Source organism: Hyperoodon ampullatus (assembly GCF_949752795.1).
Source record: "Hyperoodon ampullatus genome assembly, chromosome: 2".
In the NCBI taxonomy this organism is placed as follows: Eukaryota; Metazoa; Chordata; class Mammalia; order Artiodactyla; family Ziphiidae; genus Hyperoodon; species Hyperoodon ampullatus.
The window spans coordinates 86,591,330-86,617,475 of record NC_136915.1 but is presented as its reverse complement, the minus strand read 5'-3'; the positions used below and the strand labels follow the sequence as shown (position 1 = coordinate 86,617,475).

The 26,146-nt window shown below is 33.8% G+C and overlaps 1 protein-coding gene across 4 annotated transcripts in view; it reads right to left on the bottom strand.

The window, feature by feature from the left end:
* Nucleotides 1-886: 886 nt before the first annotated feature.
* PTBP2 (polypyrimidine tract binding protein 2) overlaps nucleotides 887-26,146 on the bottom strand; it is a gene marked incomplete at its 3' end in the record, with an annotated part of 47,847 nt that continues 22,587 nt past the window's right edge. Inside the window, exons 5-11 of one of the 4 annotated variants that reach the window (XM_079697456.1) lie at nucleotides 25,168-25,363; nucleotides 10,805-10,959; nucleotides 9,306-9,339; nucleotides 8,795-8,887; nucleotides 1,373-1,589; nucleotides 1,190-1,267; nucleotides 887-1,019 (exon numbers count right to left, since the gene is read on the bottom strand). In XM_079697456.1, coding sequence (XP_079553582.1) covers nucleotides 887-1,019; nucleotides 1,190-1,267; nucleotides 1,373-1,589; nucleotides 8,795-8,887; nucleotides 9,306-9,339; nucleotides 10,805-10,959; nucleotides 25,168-25,363 — 906 coding nt within the window. The remainder of the gene's footprint in view (nucleotides 1,020-1,189; nucleotides 1,268-1,372; nucleotides 1,590-8,794; nucleotides 8,888-9,305; nucleotides 9,340-10,804; nucleotides 10,960-25,167; nucleotides 25,364-26,146) is intronic. The other 3 variants (XM_079697457.1, XM_079697458.1, XM_079697459.1) reach the window with 3 other exon arrangements.

The window sequence follows — 26,146 nt, the reverse complement described above, 5'->3', positions numbered from 1 at the left end:
ACATGCTCAGAAATCCACAACCGTATTCCAAATCTTAATTACAAACTAAGGATGGCAATATATATTTAAATGCACATAAATCATGTCAACTTCAAAAACATCTACGAAAAATATTCAGCCACAAACAAGACGTTACTTAGTGCTGACATTTATATGATACGTCCCACAAGAGTGTGTACAAAAAGGTTAAGATTCCACAATGCTTTCCACATAGGGCTCAAACTTACAGAAATCACTTTGTCTTAAGAAATTAATACTCTGCATCTTGTTAATTTTAACTAATGCCTACATTCATAACTGAATCTAGACCAGAACTGTGAGATACAAAAGGCCAATGTTTCTTTTTAAAGCAATAAAGCCTAAGGTAGTAAAAACTAAAAAAATGCTGCTTTATTCTTTCAGTACCATGTATCTTATCTGATTAAATAGAAAGAAATGTGACAAGCCAATAATTCAAAATAAGTTCCAAGCAGGAGAAACAAAAACTTAACCTTTTTACACACCCCTGCCTAAACATATTGTTAATTCCCATTTAACAGTGTGCCCTAGACAACCAATTCCTTTCTTCTAGTAAATGCACAATAGCAACACTAGTTTTCCTTTTTAAGGCACGTATGTCAACTAAGTTGAAAAAGGAAAGTAAAATTAAAATTTTAAACAGACAATAAAAATGGCTTCTCTACAGAACAGATGAAAGAGCAGTTAATAACTCTGCCTTTACATATGCCATTTCATTTTATAACCAAGGAATGATAACAGCATGGGAAAGAAGAAAAAAAAAAGAAAACAACAAAAAAAATCAAACTCTGGTCCCCACTTTTCTGAACAGTCAATAGGTGTTGACACCAAACAATGTGATTCACCGCCAATCTTCATCTCCCCTTTTTTAAATTGTTGACTTGGAGAAAGACACTCTCAGATGATGGTTTTCACCAAGGTTATAATTATGAAGATCAATCAAGGCCTGAATAGCTTCTTCCACTGTTGCCATCTGAAGAAGAGCCATTTTGTGATCTCTTCTGAAACAAAATTATGAAATTAGATACTTCATAAAAATTAGGAAGGGCTTAAATGCTTAACTTTTGCCCATTCCAGAATCAAAGATGTCTAGAAACAAAAAGAACAACTACTTGAAGAAAACTTTTACTTCTATCAAGTCACTAATGTAAAGACAAGAAAGCTTGCTTACTGAAAAAACTTAAATGCTTTCACAGTGCCCCCAGTGTTAGCAAACAGTGTTCGCAGATCCTCTTCTGCTACTGAAGGGCTGGGAAAATTAGATGGAAAAAAAGAAAAACAATTAATAAAAAATGTTTATATTTTATTCCTAAAATGTATATCCTTAATAAACTACTCCAGCTTTAATACTTACGGGATATTAGATAGGTGAAGGGTTGCAGAAGGAGGAAAAATGTTCTGAAAATTTTTGGATCCAGGTTTCTTGAAACGATGCAGTGGGGAATTACCAAAATCTTTTGTTAGCCCTTGATCATCAAGTCCCTCTCGAGGTAGTTGTACAGTCTGATGTTTAGACAGAGTAACACGAATAATTTTTCCATACATCTTCTGTCCATTAAGATGATTCATGGCTATAAAGGGGAAGAATGCCTATTAAAAAACAATATCAAGGTTCAAAGCAAAAATAATTCTCATTTTAGAAAAGTTGAAATATCTGAATTCTGTTATGATTTTAAAATAAACCATGAATTTACAACAGCCACTGGTGACAAAACAAGTTCATTTGCACTAGACAAGGCATTGAGACAAAAAAGCCAGCTTCTTTCATAGAACGAAAAATCCAAAATGTGAGTCTCTCTCTTCCTTGACAGTCCTGCTAAATGCCCAAGAAACTCAGTACTCATCTGTAACATTTTCTCCCTGCTGATCCATATCCTAGTTGCCAAGTCCTACCATACCCATCCTCTTAATTACTCTCAAATTCATCTTCTATTTCTACACTTTTCACTGCCATTATTTTTTTTATCTGGATAACTCAATCAGTCTCCTAATTTGTCTTGTTGGATTTTTCTCTACTTTTCTCCAATCCATTCTATACAAATCTATGTCACTACCTGCTTAAAACCCTTAGGCATAATGTCTAAACTTATTCTTTCTTTAACATGGCTTATGCCTTTCTCAGTCTGACCCTAACATCTCTATCAAGCCTCCCTGAATAAACATTTATTGATGATATACAATACTAACCACTTTGTTAATGCTGAGAATCAAGTGGTAAGACAAGAACCATCCTAGCCCTCCTCACGGAACCCACAGTATCTTAGTACTGTACTCCTTGTACTTAATGTTCCAGGTGTACAAAACGTATTTTCTTAAACACTAGTTTTTTTTACCTTTAGCCCCGTTTGCATGCTCTTCTATTTATAACAATTTCCTATCTCCTTCACTATCCCTCCTAATCTATTTATCCTTTAATGTTACTTCCTCAAGAGGGCCTTTTCTTCATCCTCTAGAAAAGGGTCAGAACCTCACTAGATATTCCCCCATGCAGTACCCTTTATTTTTATAAATTCATTACATTTTAATTATTTATATCCTCCTTCAGACTGTAAGATACATGAAAGCAGGAACCAGTGTCTCTCCCCACAGCACACAGCACAGTGCCTAAACACAGAACATCACATAGCTACTTCTTGAGGCAGCAGTTGGGTTACTTTTCAACTAAAAGAACTGGTCTGAGATTAGAGAACAGTTACACGTTTTATGTTTTATTCACTAGTCACAACTGAAGAAAACCATGTCATAAGTCATATAGTTTAGCTAAACTGAAGGTCTATTTGACTACTCAAATCAAAGTATTAGAGTATTAAACAGAGAGGTAAAGGCAATATGGAAGAGCAGGGAATTGAGAATAAAATCCCTACTCTCAAATGTTTTAATTTGATTAGTATACTACAGTACACAGTCTGACACAGGAGATACCCAGAATTTGTTAAATCCATGCATCTTGTCATACTTACTTGTATAGAATAAACCAGTTAAATATAAAACAGGTCTGAAAAGGAAAATGCTATAAAAGTATAAGGTACCATTCCAAAAAATCTTTTTCATTTATAGCTTCCCTAATTTGTAAAAATAAGTTTACTATTCTAGTTATAAGATAAATACTAAGGATGTAGCGTACAACATGATAAATGTAATTTTAACACTGCTGTATGTTATACATGAAAGTTGTTAAGAGAGTAAACCCTAGGAGTTCTCATAACACAAAAAAATTTTCTATTTCTTTAATTTTACAACTATATGAGATGATGGATGTTCACTAAATTTACTGTGATAATCAATTCATGATGTATACAAATCAAATCATTAATGCTGGACCTCTTAAACTTACACAGTGCTGTATGTCAATTATATCTGAAAACTGGAAGGAAAAAAAGTTTACTCTTCCTGATTTACTGCAGTGTTATACATCTGTAATAGTTTTTTCTTAGATTTTCAACTGAGGCTAATAAAAAAAATAAGCTGTCAGGCCTTAACTTCCTTACACTGTATTTCGCATATACTTATAAAATCAACTCAATTATCCATAGTGATGGTATGTAAACTTTTATAATAAAGCTTACTTAAATTATAAAATATTTTTAAGGTTCTATTAATTGTTTTAAGTGAACAGAACTTTGCTTATGATAAAGTGCTATTACCTCATACAAAATGTGTTGTAAGGAATGAGTTTTGGGAATAAAGTGGCATAAAGAAGTAGACTAAGGTGGTCCTAAGAAAAGGTGTTTTAGTGCAGCTTTGAGAAGTTATAAAAATACTGCACGAACAGTTGAGCTTTGAGATGCTGAAGGGCACAAATAACAAAACAACAAGAGGTCCTAGGCATAGTAACTGCACAAAGAGGAGATGGATGATAGAGAAATGGGGTTAAAAATAAAGCAAAATAACCAAACAGCTAACTCAGAAAGTAACCAGGTAATAAGGGAGATTCTAGTCAGCTGATTGCTGATAAAAGGATGTGAGTAAATTTAAAGTGGATGGGGGTTAAGGAGAGGGGTAATTAGAATACCGGGGCTTTTAAGGGTATTAAAAAATAAAAAGCTCATCAAAAATGGAGGTATATATATTGATTAAACAAAGAAGGAAACGATTAGAATAATTTTAAATGAATCAAGTTTAAATAACAGGACTCTAATATCTTGAAATCTGTTCCAAGAAATATGGCATCAATGAGCAAAGCAATCAATGATCAAGAAGAAAAAAGTCAATACTGCATAGTGGAAACGTCATTTTTGGTTGAGTACTATTTTCTACCTCTCCCTTTATCTCTGAAGATAGTAATGAATAATGAGAAGTTAAAAGATGGTTAAAAAAAAAAAGATACGTACAGGAGTTTACATAATGTGGAACTGGAACTATATCAATAATTATCCCCTTTATAATTAAAAATATTGTGTTGCCTCTCCCATTTAAAAAAAAATGAATCTTGATATCCACTTGTTTATTAGTCTTGTCAAAGGACCCAACTTTTAGCTTTATTTTTTTTCTCTCAACTGTTTTCTATACCATTGATTTCTAGATTTCTAGTCTTGTCTTTATTATATCTTTTCCTTGGGTTTATGCCATTATTCTTTTTTTTCCTAAATTTTATTTATTTATTTACTTATTGGCTGTGTTGGGTCTTCGTTGCTGTGTGCGGGCTTTCTCAAGTTGTGGCGAGCAGGCGGCTACTCTTTGTTGCAGTGCGCAGGCTTCTCACTGCAGTGGCTTGTTGCAGAGCATGGACTCTAGGCATGCAGGCTTCAGTAGTTTTGGCACGTGGGCTCAGTAGTTGTGGCTCACAGGCTCTAGAGCGCAGGCTCAATAGTTGTGGCGCATGGGCTTAGTTGTTCCCCTGTGGGATCTTCCCAGACCAGGGCTCAAACCCGTGTCCCCTGCATTGGCAGGATTCTTTTTTCTTATAAATTTATTTATTTTTGGCTGCATTGGGTCTTCGTTGCTGCATGTGGGCTTTCTCTAGTTGGTGCGAGCGGGGGCAGTATCTTCGCTGCAGTGCGCGGGCTTCTCATTGCGGTGGCTTCTCTTGTTGCAGAGCAGGGCTCTAGGGCAAACGGGCTTAGTTGCTCCTCGGCACGTGGGATCTTCCCGGACCAGGGCTTGAACCTGTGTCTCCTGAATTGGCAGGCAGATTCTTAACCACTGCGCCACCAGGGAAGCCCAGGAAGGCGGATTCTTAAACACTGCACCAGCAGGGAAGTCCCTATACCATTATTCTTAACAGTTAAAACATTCTGTAAAACATCACTTTCACTGTACCACACATACTAATATGTATAGTACTTCTATTATCATTTAGTTTTACATATTTTAAAATTCCCATTAAACTAACTTCTTTGAAACATGAGATATTGGAATTATTTTTCAATTTCCAGATACCTGGAGATTTAAAATGTATCTTTCTGTTATTAACTCTTTAACTTAATTGTGCAGTAGTCAGAGAATTTGGTCTGTATGATACTCTCTGAAATTTACTGAAGCTTGCTTTATAGTTTAGTTTGTGATCAATTTCTGTAAGCATTCCCTGTGTACTTAAAAAGAGTGTGTTGGATGTATAACTATTAGATGCCTAATTCTATACATGTTTAATTCTGTTAATGTAATTGTGCTGTATCTTTTGCGTCTTGCTGATTTTTTTTGGGGGGGGGGTCTGCCTGACATAATTCAGCAAGGTGTATAAAAACCTCCATTATAGTGGTGAATTTGCTCAATTCTCCCTGCAGTTCTATCCATTTATAATTTACACATTTTGAAGCTATTTCATTAGGCACACATACACATAAAACTGTTGTCATCTTCTTGGTGAACTAATAAATCTTTTATCAATAATCTTTATCTTAAATGAATACAGGTACATAAGTTTCTTTTGCTTATTACCTGTCAATTATCCTTTTTATATCCCTTTACTTTCAATCTTTCTACATCTTTGCACCTCACATCTCTTGTAAAGAACAAATAGGTGGCTTTAAAAAAATCAAATCTGTCCTTTAATTGATGAATTTACTCCTTTACATCTGTTGTTATTATTGATACATCCGGACTTGATTCTATCATTACTTTCAAATTTCTATTTTCCCCCATTTTTTCCATATCATTTGCTATTTCTCCCTCCTTTCTTTTGACTGTTTTTTTGGGGGGAAGGTCTATTGAGAGCTCCCTTCTATGAGACCAGCAATACCTCAAAGTGTGACTTAAGAGTTCTCCACTACTCACAGTAATGAAGAAGTGAAAGCCAATATATACACATACTTAAAAATTGCTCAAATATCACAACACCAGAGTTACATGATTCCTACTCCCTTTACAGCACACTTCGCTAGATATAATTTAGTAGTTAAAGAAGAAGTAAGTTTACTTTTGAGATGGCAGCTACATATTAAATAAAAACAGTTGAGGCTTCCTTGTAAGTAGTTCTTGAAAATATGAATTGGAGAAACAAGATAATTATTTTAACAAGGAACTACTCTGACATTTCCTTAGAATTCATTCACTTTAATCATTGAAGATCAGTACACTACTTCAAAACATAATTTACAAATTATATTATTCCGAAAATATCCAATTTAAGAAAATTCCAGTATCAATTAAATAGGTTATGATAGAAATTGAAACATCTTAATGTTTGCAAATTTTAAAACTCTAGTCTAAAATGATTTCACATGGCCTCTAAGATTTGCAACAATCCCATTCACACCTGTATACTACTGACTATATCTTGCTGTTTATTTCTCTCATACTACTTCCTGAGCATAAAAACATCTGCCTATATTATAAAACAATGAGTATTTCCAAACAGAGTCCCATGAAAACCAAGAAGAATGAGAACAGAGCCCATAAAAAAAGCATACTACATTTTTAAAAATTTCACTTTTTTTTTCAATAGCACACCCTAGTTTTGTATAGGATTTGTGTGTTTGTGTGTGTGCTATAAAGGCACTAAAGGTGCAAGTATGTATTTTTATGGACATATACTTCAAGAAAGTAAAATCTAACCTGGCGGCAATGAGAAATAATAAATTATTTGCCACTATATATAGTTTGAAACCTATAAATCATGCTATTAGTAAGTCAAAGCTTTAGTAAAAAAATCTTATAAAAATTAGGGGTAAAAGATTTATAAATGTAAGTACTGTTAGGCACTGAACTGTATTCTCCCAAAAGTGATATATGGAAGCTTTAATCCCTCAATGTGACTACCTGGAGGCAAGGCCTTTAAGGAGGTAATTTAGGTTAAAAGAGGTCACATGGGTGAGGCCCCAATCCAATAAGACTGGTATCTTTATAAGTACAGGAAGAGAAATCAGAGCCTCAGAGGCTGAGAAAAGGCTCAGAGGAAAGGCCATGTGAGGACATATGGAGAATGGAGCTGTCTGAAAGCCAGGAAGAAAGTCCTCACCAGAAACCAAATCTATTGGCACCTAACTACTGGCCTCCAGAACTATAAGAAGATAAATTTCTGTTGTTTTAGCCACTCAGTCTGTGGTATTAACAGCCCAAGCAGACTGATACAAGTATAGCAAAAATTAAAGTATCACTTATCTAAATAGTCCTTACATAAAACAAAACCAAAAATAGCATGAAAAATTTGGTTAAATTCTACCTCAGGTACTTCTCAACCGTAATGATTGTGTATCCTTTATTTACATGAGGGTAATGCCACCCACAGCTCACACAATGAGGAAAAAAATCAAACATTTAAGAATGCTTTGTCAACTATGAAACAAAAACTGAAAAATGCTACTGACAAAGTTCATAAAAACAATGGCAATGACTACACCCACCAGGGTACAGAAGTGTACACAAGCAGAGGAAGAAGAAAAGATTTAATGAGCATCTATGACATAATCAGCACTTTTATATAACTTCCACTAAAGATGGATAATAGCTGGTAAGAAACACTGAATTTCAAACTTACTTCTAACTCCAAAGGCTAAAAGGTCTAGTTCATCATGTTCTTAGTTTGTGAGTCTCACAAACTAAGCATATAGTTTAATAGCAAAAATACACTAGTTTTTATACCAAAAATGGCAAATTTCAAAATTAATAATGTGAGTACACCAATCTAAAGTACCATCATCCCCAAATCTCAACTAACAGAATTATAAGCTAAGAACATATTGACTTTAGAGTCAATCACACCATGAATATGCAGCTACATTCTAGATTTATGTGATTTGGCTTTGTGCATAAGTCATCAATTATTTATCTAATAGTATAAGTGTAACTTGTCTGAAGTACATTTTAAGATTTCAAAAAGGATTAACAGTGGGGTATTTGGGGTGTAGGTTTTTCATTTTGTAAGAACCTGGTATCTCTAAAATACATCTCCCATGTGACTCTTTCCTTTACTAAGTTTAGTTAAACACTTGCAAATGACTTTAGAAGAATTAAAATAACACAGCGTTAATCAGGATTCCGTGGACTATATGAACTGTTAACTTTGATTATAAGGAGTATCCAGGAATGAAAAACACTAAGGATCTTTAATATGTATGTCATAATTCTTATGTGAAATTGTTATTGTAATTCTGAAGCCAAAACATTTCTTCCTTAGACTCCACACAAGAAATGGGAAGAGGACAGCAGAAAAATACAAATATGTTCATCATGTACAACTATTCATGTTAAAATATGAAAATTAACATGACATTTTGAACCCTGGCTATTAATAAATGGCTTCTTACTAATATAAAGAGTTTGCTTTTATTCACAGGTTTAGATTATATATTTGAAATCAGATTTGAAGATGTATAGATAACATATAATTTAATCTTACCCAGTTGTGATTGGTTTCCATCAGCCATCTGTATTAGAGCACTGTCTTTCTTGTTGTACAAAATCTTCACACGCTGCACATCTCCATAAACACCTTTTTTTGGAGCCACAGAGAGGTAATCCAAAAATGGAATTAATTTTACATGCAAGTCAGCTAAAGATTATCTTTCTGACATATTAATGAAACATTCAGACATCAACATGATCACTCATTCAAACTCATCATTCTCACAAATGAATAAAGAAGATCAAGATTTTGAACAGTGAATTTTGAAAAGAATAATCTCTGATAAACCCTCAAAGCTATGTGAATGATATTAAATTAAAGACCATGCAAAATAAATCAGCATGCATTAAAACAAATTTTGTGTCTATGGAGAGTTTTAAATAGCAAAGAAAAATAGCAAAAGATTTACTATTCAACTTTAAGCCAAAGTGCTAGCTACAAATAAGAATTAAGGTGAAACAAAAATCAAATCAATAATAAAAGTATAGTGCTAACAATAACATACCGAAGAGGGTAAACAGACTTTGGGGCGTAACCATCTTTAGAAGGAGAGAAGAGCAAGCAGCGTAAGACAAGAAGAGAGAAGAGTCGAGGAAGAGCGGAGATGAACAGATCATCCATAACGAAGGGTGGTTCCCGCAGAATGGTGAGGTGGTCATGGATCATGGTTCAAGGCGGTTAATTGGGGCAAGTTGGTCCGAGGAACATTTGTTCAAGCACAGAAGCATGAACATAGGGAATGGAGACAGGGGATGAAGACAAGGACAAGGAAAATAAAGGATAAGACAGGGAAGGGAATGGGTATTTGGGAAAAGACAAGGAAAGGGAAGGTGAACACACAGGGAAAAGGATGAAATGGGGAAGGGAAACAGCAATGCAGAAGAAAAAAATAAGGAATTGGGGAACAAAAAAAAAAAATAAAATATAGGTCAGTACATAGGAAATGCAGGATTTGGTCAGAAAATGGTTGGTTTATGTACTGTACAAGAAAAACTGAGTAAAATGTAGTCATCCAAGACAAATATGGGTAAAGTACATCTATATCAAAGAGTAAATTACAGCATTTCATCTCAACATAGGGAAGGAAAGCATGCACAGGAATTTTAAACTTTGAACTTTAACTGCATAAGCATGGCTGGTTATGAAATGCAGGCAAAATTCTTGAGAAAAACAAAGGCACTCTGATTCAAACATTTTAGCATGCAGAACTGTGGATGACAATAGTGCTAAATGATAAAATAGCTTAATGTTCGTATTAACAGAGGCCAATTAAAAATGAAACAAATATTCAAATTAGACATCATAAACTGATACACTGAGCTTCCCACATTTCATACCAGCTTCCATAGCAATCAAAATAAAATATACCAGACATAAAATGTACAACTAAAGAAAATAACTCAGCAATAAACTTTATTTAACGGGGTGGGAGGGGTTCAGGGAGGGGTAAAGTTGAAAAATATTTTTAGAAGACAATGACTAATAACTGCAAAGAAAAAATTACTAAGAAAGACTTGAAGAGTGCCTCGTCAAGATCTTTGGAAGAACCTTCAAAGAAAAATGTATTAGAGTAGTTCACATAAAATAAGATTTAAAAAAATGCAATGACACATAAGCATGAAATGAACAAGCAAATTATTAGAAAAGGCAAAGAGCAAAATTGTTTTACAGTTACATCTGCAAATTAGATCACATTTGCCTTTTGAGAACAACAAAAAGATAAAAAGCCAAACTACAGTACTTCACCATATTTTTCTTAGGAAAAATAGGTAGTTAGGTTAAAATATATATATATATATATTAAAAGAGATATGACTGTCTACGGAAATAAAGTATTACCTAAACAAGTACATAGATTTTATTCGGAAGTAGAAACACACGGAAAATACTTTGACTAATGAATGTACATAAAAAGAAAGGCAAGTGCAAAATGAAATAAACATGAAAAACTTTCACAAATGAAATGGAGTGAAAAAATAAACACCAGAAAATTATTTTACTAACCTCTTCATTTAAATTGCTAACCAACAGGACTGTATTGCCACCAGCTGAGACTCCAGGCATTCCCACTCGGCCAGCAGCAGCTGCAGCAGCTGCTGCAGCAGCGTTTGGAATAGCCAAAGGACTCAGAGCTCCTGGAACAGCTGCAACAGGAAGCCCTAATTTTAAAATAAAGCATATTTTACGAAACACACACAAGTCGTTTACAAAAACCAATTTAAGCACGATGGCTGCACGGCTTAGGGCTGACCGTTCCAAATGGTTCCTGAAAGTTAATTTTTATAATATTTAGAAAAATTAGTTGCTGATAAGTAGTAGATAAAATTAATTGGTTTCAATGAAATCATTAAATATTAGAACTAAGGTACATACCTGTGTTATGTTAAAAAAATTAAATATACAACATTCCATTTCCTATGGAAAAGCAAACACAGCATAAAGAATATACTTCCAAGTCAGAGACTTGAAAAATTCACATCCATGGTTCATAGTGAGGAGCCAAATCTAAAAAAAAATCATCTTCAACATAACAGTAACTCACTTTTTTATACAAGTGCTACCTACTTTATAAACGTGCTTGAAATTAAACAATTAGAGCTTGCAAAACATATATAAGTCCTTTACTTTTAGAGACAAAATCACCCTGAACATCATTATTTAATTCATTCAAGTGACCTAAAGAAAATCTTACCAAAATCTGTTTTCCTTAATTCCACACTCAAGTAGGTATAACACAAGTTTCTCAGTTACAACACTTCCTCCGTAAAAAGAATGAGAAAAAGTCTCTATATCACACAGGCTTTCTCTTTCAGTATTTTCCTATCCTTTACCTAGCAGTTTTAACACTTCCTTCTTATTTCTACTGTTCTACTTTCCAGTCTTACTGTTGTTCTGTCATCTTCAGGATTCTTCATTTATTCCACGGAATTCCCTTTGTCTCAGCATCTTTTACCCATATTTCAATTATCAATAAACTTGGATTCCTTTCATCCCTTAAATTCTTATATACCAGCTTAATGCTCAATAAATATTAGTTCACTAAAGAAATGAGTTATATGTTCTTTTTTTTCCTTCTCATGATAAAGGCGACAAACATTCAACCTACATGAAGTTAATTCATGACATACCTGGGTAGAACTGGCCCTTAGTACTGTTGTCCCATAAGTTCATGTTTTATTTCTTCTTTTCTCTTTCCAGCTTTCTTGTACATGTCATAAGGATGTGCTGTTACCTCTGGTTTCAGATGTTACTCTTTTAGCCAAGTTTGTTTATCTTTTTACTTTACAGAAACTATGACCTTTCATTGGCAGGGTGAAGGGCTCTTGAAGACTCACAATTTTTAACTTCTTTAGTTTTTGACTTATAAAATTTTTCCCTCCCAATCTCCTTTTACCTTTTCTGAGTAACCCCCCCATCAGTAGAATGGTATTTCTCATTTACACTCTTGCTCTGTATGAGTTTATTCGCTACCACTCCACATACCATTTTTGGGGATTCCCTCCCCCCATCTTTTTTTCTTATTTCTCCACTTTTATTTTTTAGATTTTACCTTTTGTTTTGGAAAATTTCCAACATATACAAAAGTAGAGAGACTAAAATAATGAGCCCCATGTATCCACCACAATTGTTTACCAATTATTAACTCATGGCAAATCATGCTGTATCTACTCACCAATTTTATTTTTAAAGTAAATCCAGAAATAAGGATCTAATTTTAAAATAGAAACTTCTCATGTCTAATAATTACTCATGCATAATAGACTTTAGTGCCTTTTAGGATCCACCACTTTAACTATTCTATGGTATTACTAACTTCTCAATGTTAAATACCAGAGCTCTCATTACATTTGATAGGTTGTTTCCATTTAACATTCAATGGATATCTTAAAATGCTGCCAATGTAAGATACATTCCTAATTCCTAGGTATGTACTCACAGTCATTTTGATCTTGCATACTCTTATTAGACATGTAGTTAGATTCCAAAACTTATAGTTCTAAGTTACTTATCATTTGTCTTTCTCTGTTGATATTTCAAGAAAAATTACTAATTCATGAAACACATATAAAAACATCAATACATTTGATATATCAGTCTAAACACTTCATTTTTTCAGAAAATGGTTTCTTCTAAAATACATCTCTGCCATGCCAATATACAATTAAACAATCATAATACTTCACCAAAATATTCAAAGATGATGAAAAATTTATTCAAAGAAACTTTAAGTCTGGGATTTGTAATGGAGACACCTTAGTAGCACAATATTATTTAAAACATCAAGACATCATGGAAAAATAATCACTGAGAATTAAAATAATTAAAGTTAATTAAAAATGGTAATTAAGAATTAAGAGACTAGGCTAAAGCCCTTTTTGAAGTGTGAAAGACTTAAAAAAAAAGAATGCCATGTTTTAATAAACAACATTACACTTTAGTAAAAATAAGACTGTTAATTTTCTCGTGAAAATATTCATGAAATTTTGTGGCTCCAAGTAGATACAATTTATCTCCTCTAGTAAGGAGATAATGGAAAGCTCAGCAAAATGCGGAATGTAAGCTATGAGGTCCCCACTGTTCTTGCTACTATCCAAATGCTACTTCATAATCTCCCTACTTCTCCATTTATTCTCACCATTCTGGGTCACTTGCTACTAAGTCAGATGATCTATCCTCTTGCCAAATGATCTTTCTTCACTTTAGGCAGCCCAGAGCATGATGCAAAAGTACTTCAAGAGATGAGGGCAGTCACTGTCCTTAGCGCCACTAGCATGTATTTCTCTTCCACTATTTCTTCTCCTAGTCTGGTAACTTAGAAAAACTATTTCAGTCATCTTTCACAGTTCCAAATCACTAGAATAGTCTTGAGGTTTTTATTGGACTTTTAAAGCCTCTAAGGATAGTTTCCACAATTTCCTTCAGTGTACTCTTCTCTAAAAATTTATTTTGTCAATAAGGTAATTTTTTTTTTTTTAGGTTTACTCTCAGTGTTGTCTGCTACACAAAAATATAAAAACCTACGAACTATTTCATGATGTACTATTTACGCCATAATAATGAATTCTGAAAAGGAAGTCTGCACTGTATTTTTCATATTAATGTTAACTCCTAGCTGTGAGAAAAAATACATTTACTATCTTCCCTTTGTAAAAAAACATATAAAACACGTTATGCACATTGGCTCTAATGGATTACTTTTAGCTGTAGAAATAACTTTAATGATTTACATCTTCAAGGCAGCAGGTATGCTGTAAAAAACACTATTTATGCACATTGAGATGGGGGATAAAAACGTCTGTTTTATTTTCAGTATTGTTGTAAGAATCAAATAACGTCAAAGAGCTTCATAAACTGCCACATGAAAAGGAAGGTGTCACAGGGATCCCTTCTATGTGAAATGATCTTCATCAGCTGGGCCACCCAGCATTTTGAGTGACTCAGCAATTTAATAAATTTCTTGTATTAGTTCTGACACATTACTAGCCCTTCCTCCCTGAGACTGATGGCCACACTGCCATGTACCTGTCTATCTGATAGAGATTCAAAGTCCACAGGGATGAAGTGATTACAAATTATGTACCTATCTATCCCTCTATCCCTCAGGTCATATTTTGCTGAGGCACACAGACATCCCTAACCTTGTCCATTACAATTGAAGAATTAAACTGTTCTTGATAACTTACCTTAAATCATTTGCAAATTTTACCTATAATTTTTAATAAACTTTTACTTTAGAACAGCTTTAGATTTACAGAAAAATTAAAAATTCTCCACAGTTCTTATAACCTGGGCACCCCTTTCCCCCCATTATTAATATCTTACTATAGCATGATATAGTTATATATCATATATATTATACATATATTGTACTATCATACAATAGTATGATATATGTTGCAACTAATCAGCCACTATTAATGTGTTATTATTAATTAAGGTCCATGAAGTATTCAGATTTCCTTAATTTGCATCTAGTGTCCTTTCTTTGTTTCAGGATGCCATTATTAGATTTAGTCATACCTCCCTTAGGCTCCTCTCGACTACGACAGTTTTATCCATGCTTTTCAGAGATGCAGAATTTGTTTTATCCTTTCATTTCCTATTCTGAAACATCTATCCAAAGTCAATTACATCGTATCTTTTGGTCTTAAAGTTCTTTCCCGTTTTTGGTGTTACACTTCTTTTCCCTCTTCAAGACATCTGGTGGTCGTTATTCTCACATACGACTGAACAGAGGATTGGTGGTGGGACTTTGAGGCCTGTTATAATTCACGTAGTACAGGGTCCTGGGTGAGGGGGGCAGTTTTTACAATATTTTATTTCCTGACTTGAAAATAAAAATTTTACCTTTGACAAGAATGACAGCTGCTATTTTTTCCTCAAATAATTCATTCTTCCTCTTCCACCAACCTTCCCTTCAATTTCTATTTTCCCCTCTAGAACCCATTTTTCTTTTCTATCATTAACAATTGCATTTTATTCAATGTGTTCCTTAGAGAAAATTTTTAATTAAAAGCTTGCTCGGTCCTAATGAAACTTATCTTATAACCCTCGCAAAAAGTCATTTTTACCTCTCTAAACCCTTCCCCAAAGGAAAGTAAAGGGTGCATTATTCATCCCACTATCCCACCACCCAATGTTACTTTCAGACTGCTGTTCTGCCGTCACCAATTAGAATGTCTTTGAGGTCGGACCATGCAATCATTTCTCATCAAAACAGCCATCAGGTCACTGGGACATTTTCTCTCATTACATTAAGACTTTGGCACCTGGCTTTATTTCTTCTTTCTATCTCAGCTCTTGTCCTCATCCTGTGATCTGTCTGACACACTGGTCTCACTATTTCTTAAAAAGTTCTACTTTGATGATTTTTACTGTATCAGTCTGTTTTACCAACTTCCTTTGCTACATCTTTTTTTTTTTTTTTTTTTTTGCCATTCATTTCTAACATTACATCCCCTTTCCTGACTTCATTCTTCCATCTGATAGATCCTCCTACTCCCATACCAGCCACTGAACCAACCCATTTTTAGCCTATGTGATAACCACTTCCCTTTCTGTTCTCCCTTGGCTAGACTATACTATGTCTAGAGCATTTTGGCTTGCTTGTTCCTAATCCATTAATGCTCTACAATGCCAGACTTGGATAAACCAAATCTTATATTTTGTATATGCTTTCATCTAGGTTTGTAAAATATTAGAGTGAAAACACACACACACACACACCCTACAACCCCAAACTGATTCCACAAACATTTTGTTATTTGATGTTAGCCGCATTTCCTATTCTATTTTCAAGAATTTCCTAAAAATCCACTAGACTTAAGTCCTGTACCCTATTCTCAACCTTGTTATGTTCAGCAAGTATCTTGTAAGACTGAGATCAGAATTCCCTCAAAATTTTCAATCAACTTCAAAAGTCCTCCCTTCTTTCTTCATCTGTCCCCCTTTCTTCATAAAGATACAAATGGTGAGAAGAAAGAATATGGACTATCAAAAGCTGATGACTTCAGTTCTGGCTCCAGCTCTGCCCCTAAATCTCTATGTAAGCTTGGTAAGAATTCCTTCCAGTTCTCACAATGGTCCTGAAAAGTATCTCTATATTTCGCAGGCCCCAACATTTCCACTATATTCTTGATCCAATCTACTACAATCAATTCTAGGACTTAAGCTAGCCTTCAAAACAAATACTAGCTAATATGAAATCAGCATTCATTCTATGCCAGACACTGTGAAAAGTTCTCTGTATGTATTAACACATTTAATCCTCACACTAGCCTTAGAACATGGGGATTACTATCATTATATCCATGACTGAAAGCTGAGACAGTGAAGCTGAGCCAGCTTTTGAAATGAGGATGTCTGGATTTGGATCACATACTCTTAATGATTATGCATACTCCTTCACCGTAAACATTTCCTCTTGGGCCCTGATTTGCTCCTCAACTACCATCCCATTTCTCCTTCCTTCCTAAAGCACTTATTCAAAGAGTAGTAAGTACTTTCTTATCAAATTTATGTTCCTAATCCATTATAATTTGATCTATACCCATTCTTACGAATAAGATAAACTTTATGGTAACTACTAAACTGAATAGGCACTTCTAATTTTAACCCTATTTATTTCATCCCTCAATCCCTTACTTCTTTACTTTCCCACAACATAAATGTGTAGTGCTTAAAGTTTCAATTTCAAGTCTTTAGCCCTCTTGCTCTCTTATACCTGAGAAACTTAAACAAAATTTTTTTTTCTTTCAGTTTTACTGATATAATGGACATACAGCACTGTATAAATTTAAGGCGTACAGCATAATGATTTGACTTACATACACCATGAGATGATTATCACAATAAGTTTAGTGAACATCCATCATCTCATACAGATACAACATTAAAGAAATAGGAAAAAAAACTTTTCTCCTTGTGATGAGAACTCTTAGGATTTACTCTCCTAACAACTTCCATATATAACATAGAGCAGTGTTCGTTATATGTATCATGTTACATTACATCCCTAGTACTTATTTATCTTATAACTGGAAGTTTGTACCTGTAGACCACCTTTATCCAATTTCTCCCCACCCCCAAGCCCTGTGTCTAGCAACTACAAATCTGATCTCTCTAAACCAAAGTTTTAAATAACACTCCTCTGGCCTTTCAAATTCTCAACCCCACAGAACTCTTGCCTAAGTCCTAGGATGAATTTCCTCCACAAGTTTAATTCTTCATGAGTCATCATAGCGTAAGGTGCCAAGTCCTATTACTTTTTTTTTTTTTTTTTTTTTTTTTGCGGTACGCGGGCCTCTCACTGTTGTGGCCTCTCCCGTTGCGGAGCACAGGCTCCGGATGTGCAGGTTCAGCGGCCACGAATCCCGGGCCCAGCCGCTCTGCAGCATGTGGGATCTTCCCGGACCAGGGCACGAACCTGTGTCCCCTGCATCGGCAGGCGGACTCTCAACCACTGCGCCACAAGGGAAGCCCCCTATTAGTTTTACATTTAATTTTTCCCATGTTTCTTTCTTTCCATTCTCATTTCTGTCCCTAGTTTAGATTCACAATTTTACCTTACTTAGACTAATAGTCTCCAGTATACTCCTTGGGATGGCATCAGTTCTAAGATCTTCTCTCAAACTAGTTCTTTCTGACATCATTGCCTTTCATGTTTTCCCAATTACCCTATGCCTCATTCACAACTGAATACTTGTCACTTCCTAAACATGCACGATATATTCTTCACCACATTTCTCATGCTGTGTTTTTTAAATCCTTTATTCTTATCCAAATCAAATGGCTTTGGCCCATAAAGCCCTTCCACTTTCTCCTTTGGATGATAAATTACTCACTTCATTATGCTCTAATACTACATTAAACTCTATTATATATTTCAGTTTGCCTCACATTAGAGATATTCAGGCATATGCTGCCTCCACCAGAGTATAAACAAGATTACAAGCACAGAAACCTTGTAATTTTTCTGAGCCCCTACAGTACCCAGCAGAGTGCTAAAATGACTGCTGAAAAATGCAATTAATGAATAAAGCAGGATGCCACTGAGGTGAGGTAGAATGCTTCTAGGAATGTGAAAAGCTCACAGCAATTACTTAAGGAGGGCAAGAAAAATTCAGAAAGTGGGGCAAAAAGGAGAGGTATATTCAGAGACAGAATACCATTTTTAAATTAAAATCAAGATTAATAGGAAAAAGAAAAAATATAGAAATTAAAAGGAAGAGAAATATGAAGTTAGGAAGAACTCAGAAAAAAAAAAAACATTAAAATGTCCTGTATGTATCTACTGCTTTCTTGGTGCATCTTTAGAGACTGAAAAGTTCCTGCATAACTTTTACCTCCTTCAGATAGAGGCACATTTTATACTATGGTCACAAATACATAGTTTTTCTTCTACTAATTGCAGAGGTAGCAGTAATATACTTTAGAAGGCTTTGCTTTGTTTTAGCCATACCACAAACCTAACTGTCAACTCTCAAAAACTTTTCAAGATTAAATCTACAGTATGATTTAATTTAAATCTGTCTTCTACAACCAAAGGCTGAAGTTGATTACCACTGAATCAACTTCTGTTGTTTAGCTGTTTAGCTTTAAAAATATGAACACCAGGATAAATATAAGGTTTTCAAATATGTGACAGGGTATCATGGAAAAGGAGGAGGTAAACGTAGGATTAATAAAAGAAATTTCTTAAAGCTATAGCTGAGAACAATAGAATGGATGACCATAACAAATCAGTTTAGGACTATAAAATCAACCATTAAGAACTGAGAATGAAAATGTGTACCCTGGATAGTTAAAAAGCAGCCTATGAGTAACATTTTAGTCCTACAGTTATAAGCTTATCCCATTTGAGAAGGCTGGTAAATAAGTAAATACGAACTGATGTAATAATGTAATTCTCCTAATGTTTATGGCCCGTTATACCTCCAAAGTATGAAGTATGCAATTACCACCAACTATTTCCTTTGCTGAGAAGACAAAAAAATTTCCAGATTTAAAACATATTAATTCATATATAAAATGTACTTGGAGTTAAATAAATTCTTTAAAGCTTATTGCTTCAAGTTAATTCATGATTCACAAGTAAAAATGTTATCCAAATTTTAAAATGAACAATTCTACCCCAGCTCTTGCAACTTCCTCTTTAAAAGAGACATTTTAAAGACAGAAAGTGGTTAAGACTCTGTGCTCCCAATGCAGGGGGCCTGGGTTCGATCCCTGGTCCCTGGTTAGAACCCGCAGGCTGCAACCAAGACTCGACACAGCCAAATAAATATTTTAAAAAAATGAATAAATATGAATACACAAGAACACGTGATCTTAAAAAAAAAAAGATGACACTATAAGGAAATAAGTAGCCAGACCAATCCAGATTGGGCATTTTCTAAAAGAATATAACTAGGTTTCCACAATAAGTCAATGTAACTGAGGGTTGGGGTGGAGGGAGAGAACTTTAACAGAGTAATAGACATTCAGGAGACATAACTACCAAATGCCATGTGTGGCCCTTGAGAAGATCCTATTCTGAACAAATCAATGCTTAAAAAACACTTTTTGAGGGCTTCCCTGGTGGCGCAGTGGTTGAGAGTCCGCCTGCCGATGCAGGGGACACGGGTTCGTGCCCCGGTCCGGGAGGATCCCACATGCCGCGGAGTGGCTGGGCCCGTGGGCCATGGCCGCTGAGCCTGCGCGTCCGGAGCCTGTGCTCCGCAACGGGAGAGGCCACGACAGTGAGAGGCCCGCGTACTGCAAAAAAAAAAACAAAAAAACAAAACAAAACTTTTTGAGACTACTGGGGAAATGCAAGATTGACTGGGTATTCAACAACATTAAGAAATCATCAATTTTGATAGGTATGATAATCAGGTTTTAATCAATTTTGATCAGGTATGCTTGGTAAGAAAATGTCATTATTTTAGAGAAATTATGGTAATGTTTGAGATGACATGATGTTAAGGATTTGCCTCAAAATACAACAGAAAAAATGAACAGATAAAACAAGTGTGGGAACTAGTGAATTGAGATAATGGATATGATAACTGAAGTCTTTGATAATAAAAACTTAAAAAAAATGTAAATAACCCATTCAAAAGTAACAAAAACAAAAGCTTTCAGAAGTCATTTAAAAATAAATTTTAAAATATTAAGTTTAAAGTAAGTTTCAAAAAATATTTTAAAAACAAGTTTACTTGTTAATTTTATGCATCATAAACACACAGAAAATAAAACCGAATTCAATTTAACAGCTAAACAGTTATCAGTGGAACTGTACCGATATCAAGACAGATTTATATGGCATGAATAAAGAAAAGTATTAGAATACTGGCTCAATAGGTATAAAGTATGTTTTTATGAGAACACTAATAACTTTGCTAAAAAACTAAAATAAAGCACCTAAAAAATTACAAACTATCCTCTATAGCAGTAATTCTCAACTCCCACTACATCTTGGAATCCTGGAATCTTAAAACATTAGAAACCCACTAATCATTAGGGATTCTCAGTCTAGGGTAAGACCTGGTGATTTTGATGTGCAGGAAAGACTGAGAAACACTGATCTATAAGAACTACATATTTACCCTTATGAATAAATGGTTGTTATATCTGTTCTCAGTTATGAATTATTTTCACCTCAAAAGATATCCTATTCAAAGTATGCTTTGCTTTTCTGTTAAAACAGTATGATGAGAACGGCTGCTACTTATTAACTCAAAATACACAGAAGGCTCTGAAGTATTCTTTGTACGTATTATCTGCATTAATTTTTAAAATGTAGACAACATGATCATGAAAAACTAATTACTTCTAGCAGTTTTTCTAAAAGTGACCACCCCTTAATAAATTAACTACACTTCTTAAACATGATAAAATGATCATTATAATGACATCTCAATTTGTAATCTCAAGGATTTTTGATCACCTTGTTCTCTGATGTAGAATATGTGAATAACTAATAGTCTGCCAAGTTTGTGATTATGTATTTAAATGTCAGATTTCTATCTAATTAAAAAGCCCTCAGTCTCCATTCTTGAATAAATTACATTTTTGGAGACACTGTGGTCCCTAGCACTAAAAAAAGGAAGCCAAGAATGCTAGTCTTAAAAAATTACTGTGTAAAATAAACCAATTAAAATTTAAAATACTGATTCCAAATTAATTAAATTTAGTCAAGTGCTTAGATATAAAAGAATTATGACCTAGTATCTGTGTTCTTACAGAATCTTTGAAATAAAAGGATACCGAGCAATTATTTCATTTTGCATAAGTACTGTTTGAGGAAGACTCAAGCAGGAAATGGATCCTATCAATATTAGTTTGTTGTAATCTTAAGTCACCTGATTTACTAAATATCACTAGAAGCAAATAAACAGAGAAAAAAATTTAGTCACCATTCCAGAAGGCATGACCTCACTAACACAACAGTGTATGTCACTATTAAGAGTGTTTGATGACTACTTTAAAAAGCAAAACTGTGGGCTTCCCCGGTGGCGCAGTGGTTGAGAGTCCGCCTGCTGATGCAGGGGACACGGGTTCGTGCCCCGGTCTAGGAAGATCCCACATGCCGCAGAGCGGCTGGGCCCGTGAGCCATGGCCACTGAGCCTGTGCTCCACAACGGGAGAGGCCACAACAGTGAGAGGCCCGCGTACCGCAAAAAAAAAAAAAAAAAAAGAAAAACAGTAAGTGGTTCCTCATAAAGATAACAGTACCCACCAAAGGTCTGGGGGGTAAAAAAAAGTTACCTTAATGTCCTGTAAATGGAAACGTTTGGATTGTGATGAATTATTTTAAAATATTTTTCCGTAACTAGCCAGTCTAAAATATAAGTATAAAGTTAAATGCTTAGCTCATACCAAATATGAAAATAATATCCTTAATATACATTTTACATTTTGTACATCCTAATAGAAAGAATCCAGACAACCAATTCAGAGACTTGTAAGTACCTAATAAGCATTGAAAAATTATAAACTAGTTCATAAAATATAACAATTATAATAAGCTGGTAGAGGAAAAAGTACAATAGCCAGCCTCATATACCATTCATGTTAGTTTAAATTAATATCACCATTCTATAGAAAGAAATTTGTAACAAGATTCAGAAGGCTTTAACATTTTCTTTGACCCAATGATTCTAGTTCTAGGAATCTAGTCTAAGTAAACAAGAGACAAAAAAGTTATGTACAGGTGTTTGTCACAGTGCCATTTATACTAATGAAAAGTATGAAAGTAGACTAAATGTCCAACATACTTCCAAAAGTATTATATATCCACTAGAACGTTATGAAGCTATTATAATTATCATTTTTCAAAAAAATTCTCAGTAGAATAATTCAAATAAAACACAAAACTGCAAATAGTGTGATTTTAATTTTGTACAAAATATGTATTTACATAGAAAATAAGAAAAAAATCAAAATATAAGTTATCTCATAAAATTATAAATTCCATTATTTTATTTTTAAAACTTATAACTCACCCACTTTCAAAAACTATTTGCAGACATTTAAAATAAAAAACCCCAGTTATAAGATGTAAAACCATTAAAACAGGTAAACGATGAAGTCATTTAGTAAAGGAAGGTGAATTCACATTTCACCACAAAATATTTTCCTTCTTCTTATCAGGCAGAGCACAGAAACAAAAATACACACATACCTTGGAGATATTGCAGCTTTGGTTCCAGACCACCACAATAAAGCAAGTATTGCAATAAAGTGAGTCACAAATTTTATGGTTTTCCTGTGCACATAAAAGCTATGTTTACAGTATACTGTAGTCTATTAAGTGTGTAAACATCATTATGTCTAAAAAAAAAATGTATATACCTTAATTACAAAATACTTTATTGCTACAAAATGCTAACCATCATATGACAATGCAGGGTTGCCACAAACCTTCAATGAGTTTTTAAAAAACAAAACAGTATCTGTGAAGCACAATGAAACAAGGTATGCCAGCATATTATATTAAAATATTCAAGACAGAGCTGGAAGAAGACACCAAATTTACTTACTAAGAACTGAGTAACTTTACTCATATTCTTTTAATGCAAAAATGTAGAACACTTGAAAAATGATAAAAGCACTGAATAAGACAGAAGTTAGTTATGGTGTAACTTTATAATCCTTTATGAGAAAGACTTATTATTACTTTAAAAAAATTCCACCAAAGCCATGAGATTACAAGGAAAATGATGAATTCCTTCTAACCATGACTCCACCCAGAATCAAAAACACATACAAACTCATATAACTACACCCAAATGAGCAAACACAAATAGCTCTTAGGGTCCAAGAAAGTGATTACTACGGTCATATGTTTGACGCTAGCTGAAGTTTCTTGGTATTTCACCCTTGTTTCTTTAATGAGTTGCATGTAATATTTTAAACTTCTTACAAACTACTATAAAAAATCTTGTTGTCATCTTCTGCTTCGGTTATTTTAAGGATTAAATAATGTATCTGCTAAGTGACTTGCAGAATGCCTATGACATAGAAGCTATTCAGTAAATGTTGATTTTTGTCTTTTCTATAAAATAATTTCTATCAGTTAAAAAAATTTAAGAATTCACAGTAACAATTACAAGCAAAGGCCATGTATCACTCATTATTGTCTCACTCTTAACTTTAAAAAATGGTACGCCATGAAATAGTCAATGTTATCTACTTACAAGCCAAGTTGAGGGAATAAAGCCTTAAATTAGCCCCATACAGTGATAGAGATTCTCTTAAGAATGAATGTTACCAACCTAAAGAATCTATTATGGTCATGATAAACTGCTATGACTTGTGCTAGATGTATTAGACAATTAGAATAAAGGGTCAGTTTTGTCTAAAATTACCAGAATTAATTTCACATATCAAATGCTTCTCTTGTGCATTAGTGTGTCTCATTTCACAGATGTATCACTTATATTACATATTTATAAATGGATAACACATGCTATATATCCAAAGTAAGTAAATATCTATTTCCAAAAATTACTTCATTATAATGCTTTTTCTTTTTTAATTGATAAACATAAACTAAACTGTAAGAACTAGTTTGTGACTCATCAATCTTGGGTTCCATATGTATAGAAACAACTCATTTAAAGATAATCTTACAAACTTCAGAAACCAAGAATTTCCTGAATACATCAAATAAAACTGTAAAATTTCATCTTAAATTATAAATCACTTATTTTACTTACAAAATAACATTTTCCTTTATTTTTTCTTCATCTTGACTCTGTCAACTATTAGTTGCAAATTTGTTTTGTTTTGTTTTGTTTTTGATTAGGTGGGTCAAATCCATTGCAGAATGAGGTGAAATACAATGATTAAGACAAAATGCAAATACTGATAAATACCAAAATAAATTTTATATAAAATTCTTTCTAGTTAAAATTGTTTAAAAGAGAGAGTATAATATGCTTTGAAAAAATCTATACACCTACTCCCATTATATGATGCTTCTGTTAACTTTTCATTGTCTGTGCAGTGCTAAATTGAAACAATTAGATTGGCCCTAAAGAATATGCACAAGGGCCCCTAGACAGCATGATTTCAATTTAAAGTGTAAATATTTTATTAAGAACTCAACAGTATTTCTTCATTAGAGCTTTTCCTCTTCTATTCTGGGAGAGAAGATGAGAGTGGTGAAAAAGAATATAACTGATATAATTTTCATTATACTTATGAACTTAGGGCTTTCTTCCAACAGCATACATATGCTTTCTTACCTGATGCGGGGAGAAACCTAACATAGTTTCTTAAATTCCAAATAGGAGATTCATTATACTTACTGGAGCTTAACAGGCACTTTCCCATTTGGCAAAATGGGAGAAAAGTGGTAAAGACAATAAAAATCATACCTAAGAGAGATGTCTCCTTGGCAAATGCTGCAGCAATAGCTGGGTCCAATGCAGGTTGTCCATCCCCAGATGGAAGATCAGGTCGAGTATAATCCCTACTTTTATCATTGTTGTATTTTACATTCAAATTCACAAGTTTGGAAAAATCAATCCTTAGGGTACAGCAAGCATTATAAATATTCTGACCATCTAGGGCCTGTAAAAGTGAACAAAATATATCAGCAATATTAAGAAATAAAAATCAGAAAAAGTATCACCATGACAATAAAACTCAACAATTAAAAACTGCACATAAAAGCCACCAGGAAAGGGATCAAATTCCATACCCTGTTCTCTACTATCCCAGCTGTACATATATTGGTTTCCACAAATACTATCTTCTTTAAATTGAAAAGTGTTACCTAAATCTAAAATGCAACCAGTTAAACATATGTGCTAATACTTTTAATTTTTAAAATCTGTAAATATTTTAATTTAAAAAAATTAACAAGGGTCACAAATATAGTCAGTCCTGCCAAAGTAGTACCATAATAGTCTGCACAATACTTTAAAGTTAATTTTATTATACACATATCTTTTGCTGTATGGTAACACTTATAAAAATTGGTATAGGTATAAGGTAACTTCTGTTTGATGCCACATTAAATGAGGTGCCTCAAGACAAATAAATATCACTATGATGCATAACAGCAACTACCATGAAATGAGCAAAAACTCTTGGGTTGGCCAATAAGTTCATTTGGGTTTTCCATAACATCTTAAGGAAAACCCCAACAAACATTTTGGCAAACCCACTATTATCTTCCTTAACTTAGGTTGTTCAACCTGAATCAGAATAACTTGCTGAATAAGCAAATTCAACGTCATCCCAGGAAAGTTCTGGAATAGAAGGAGTACAAGCTCTAGAGTTGAAAGGTCATCTTGAACAAGCTACTTAACCTTTCTGAATCTCAAAATCTTTCTGAACCTGGAAAACAGA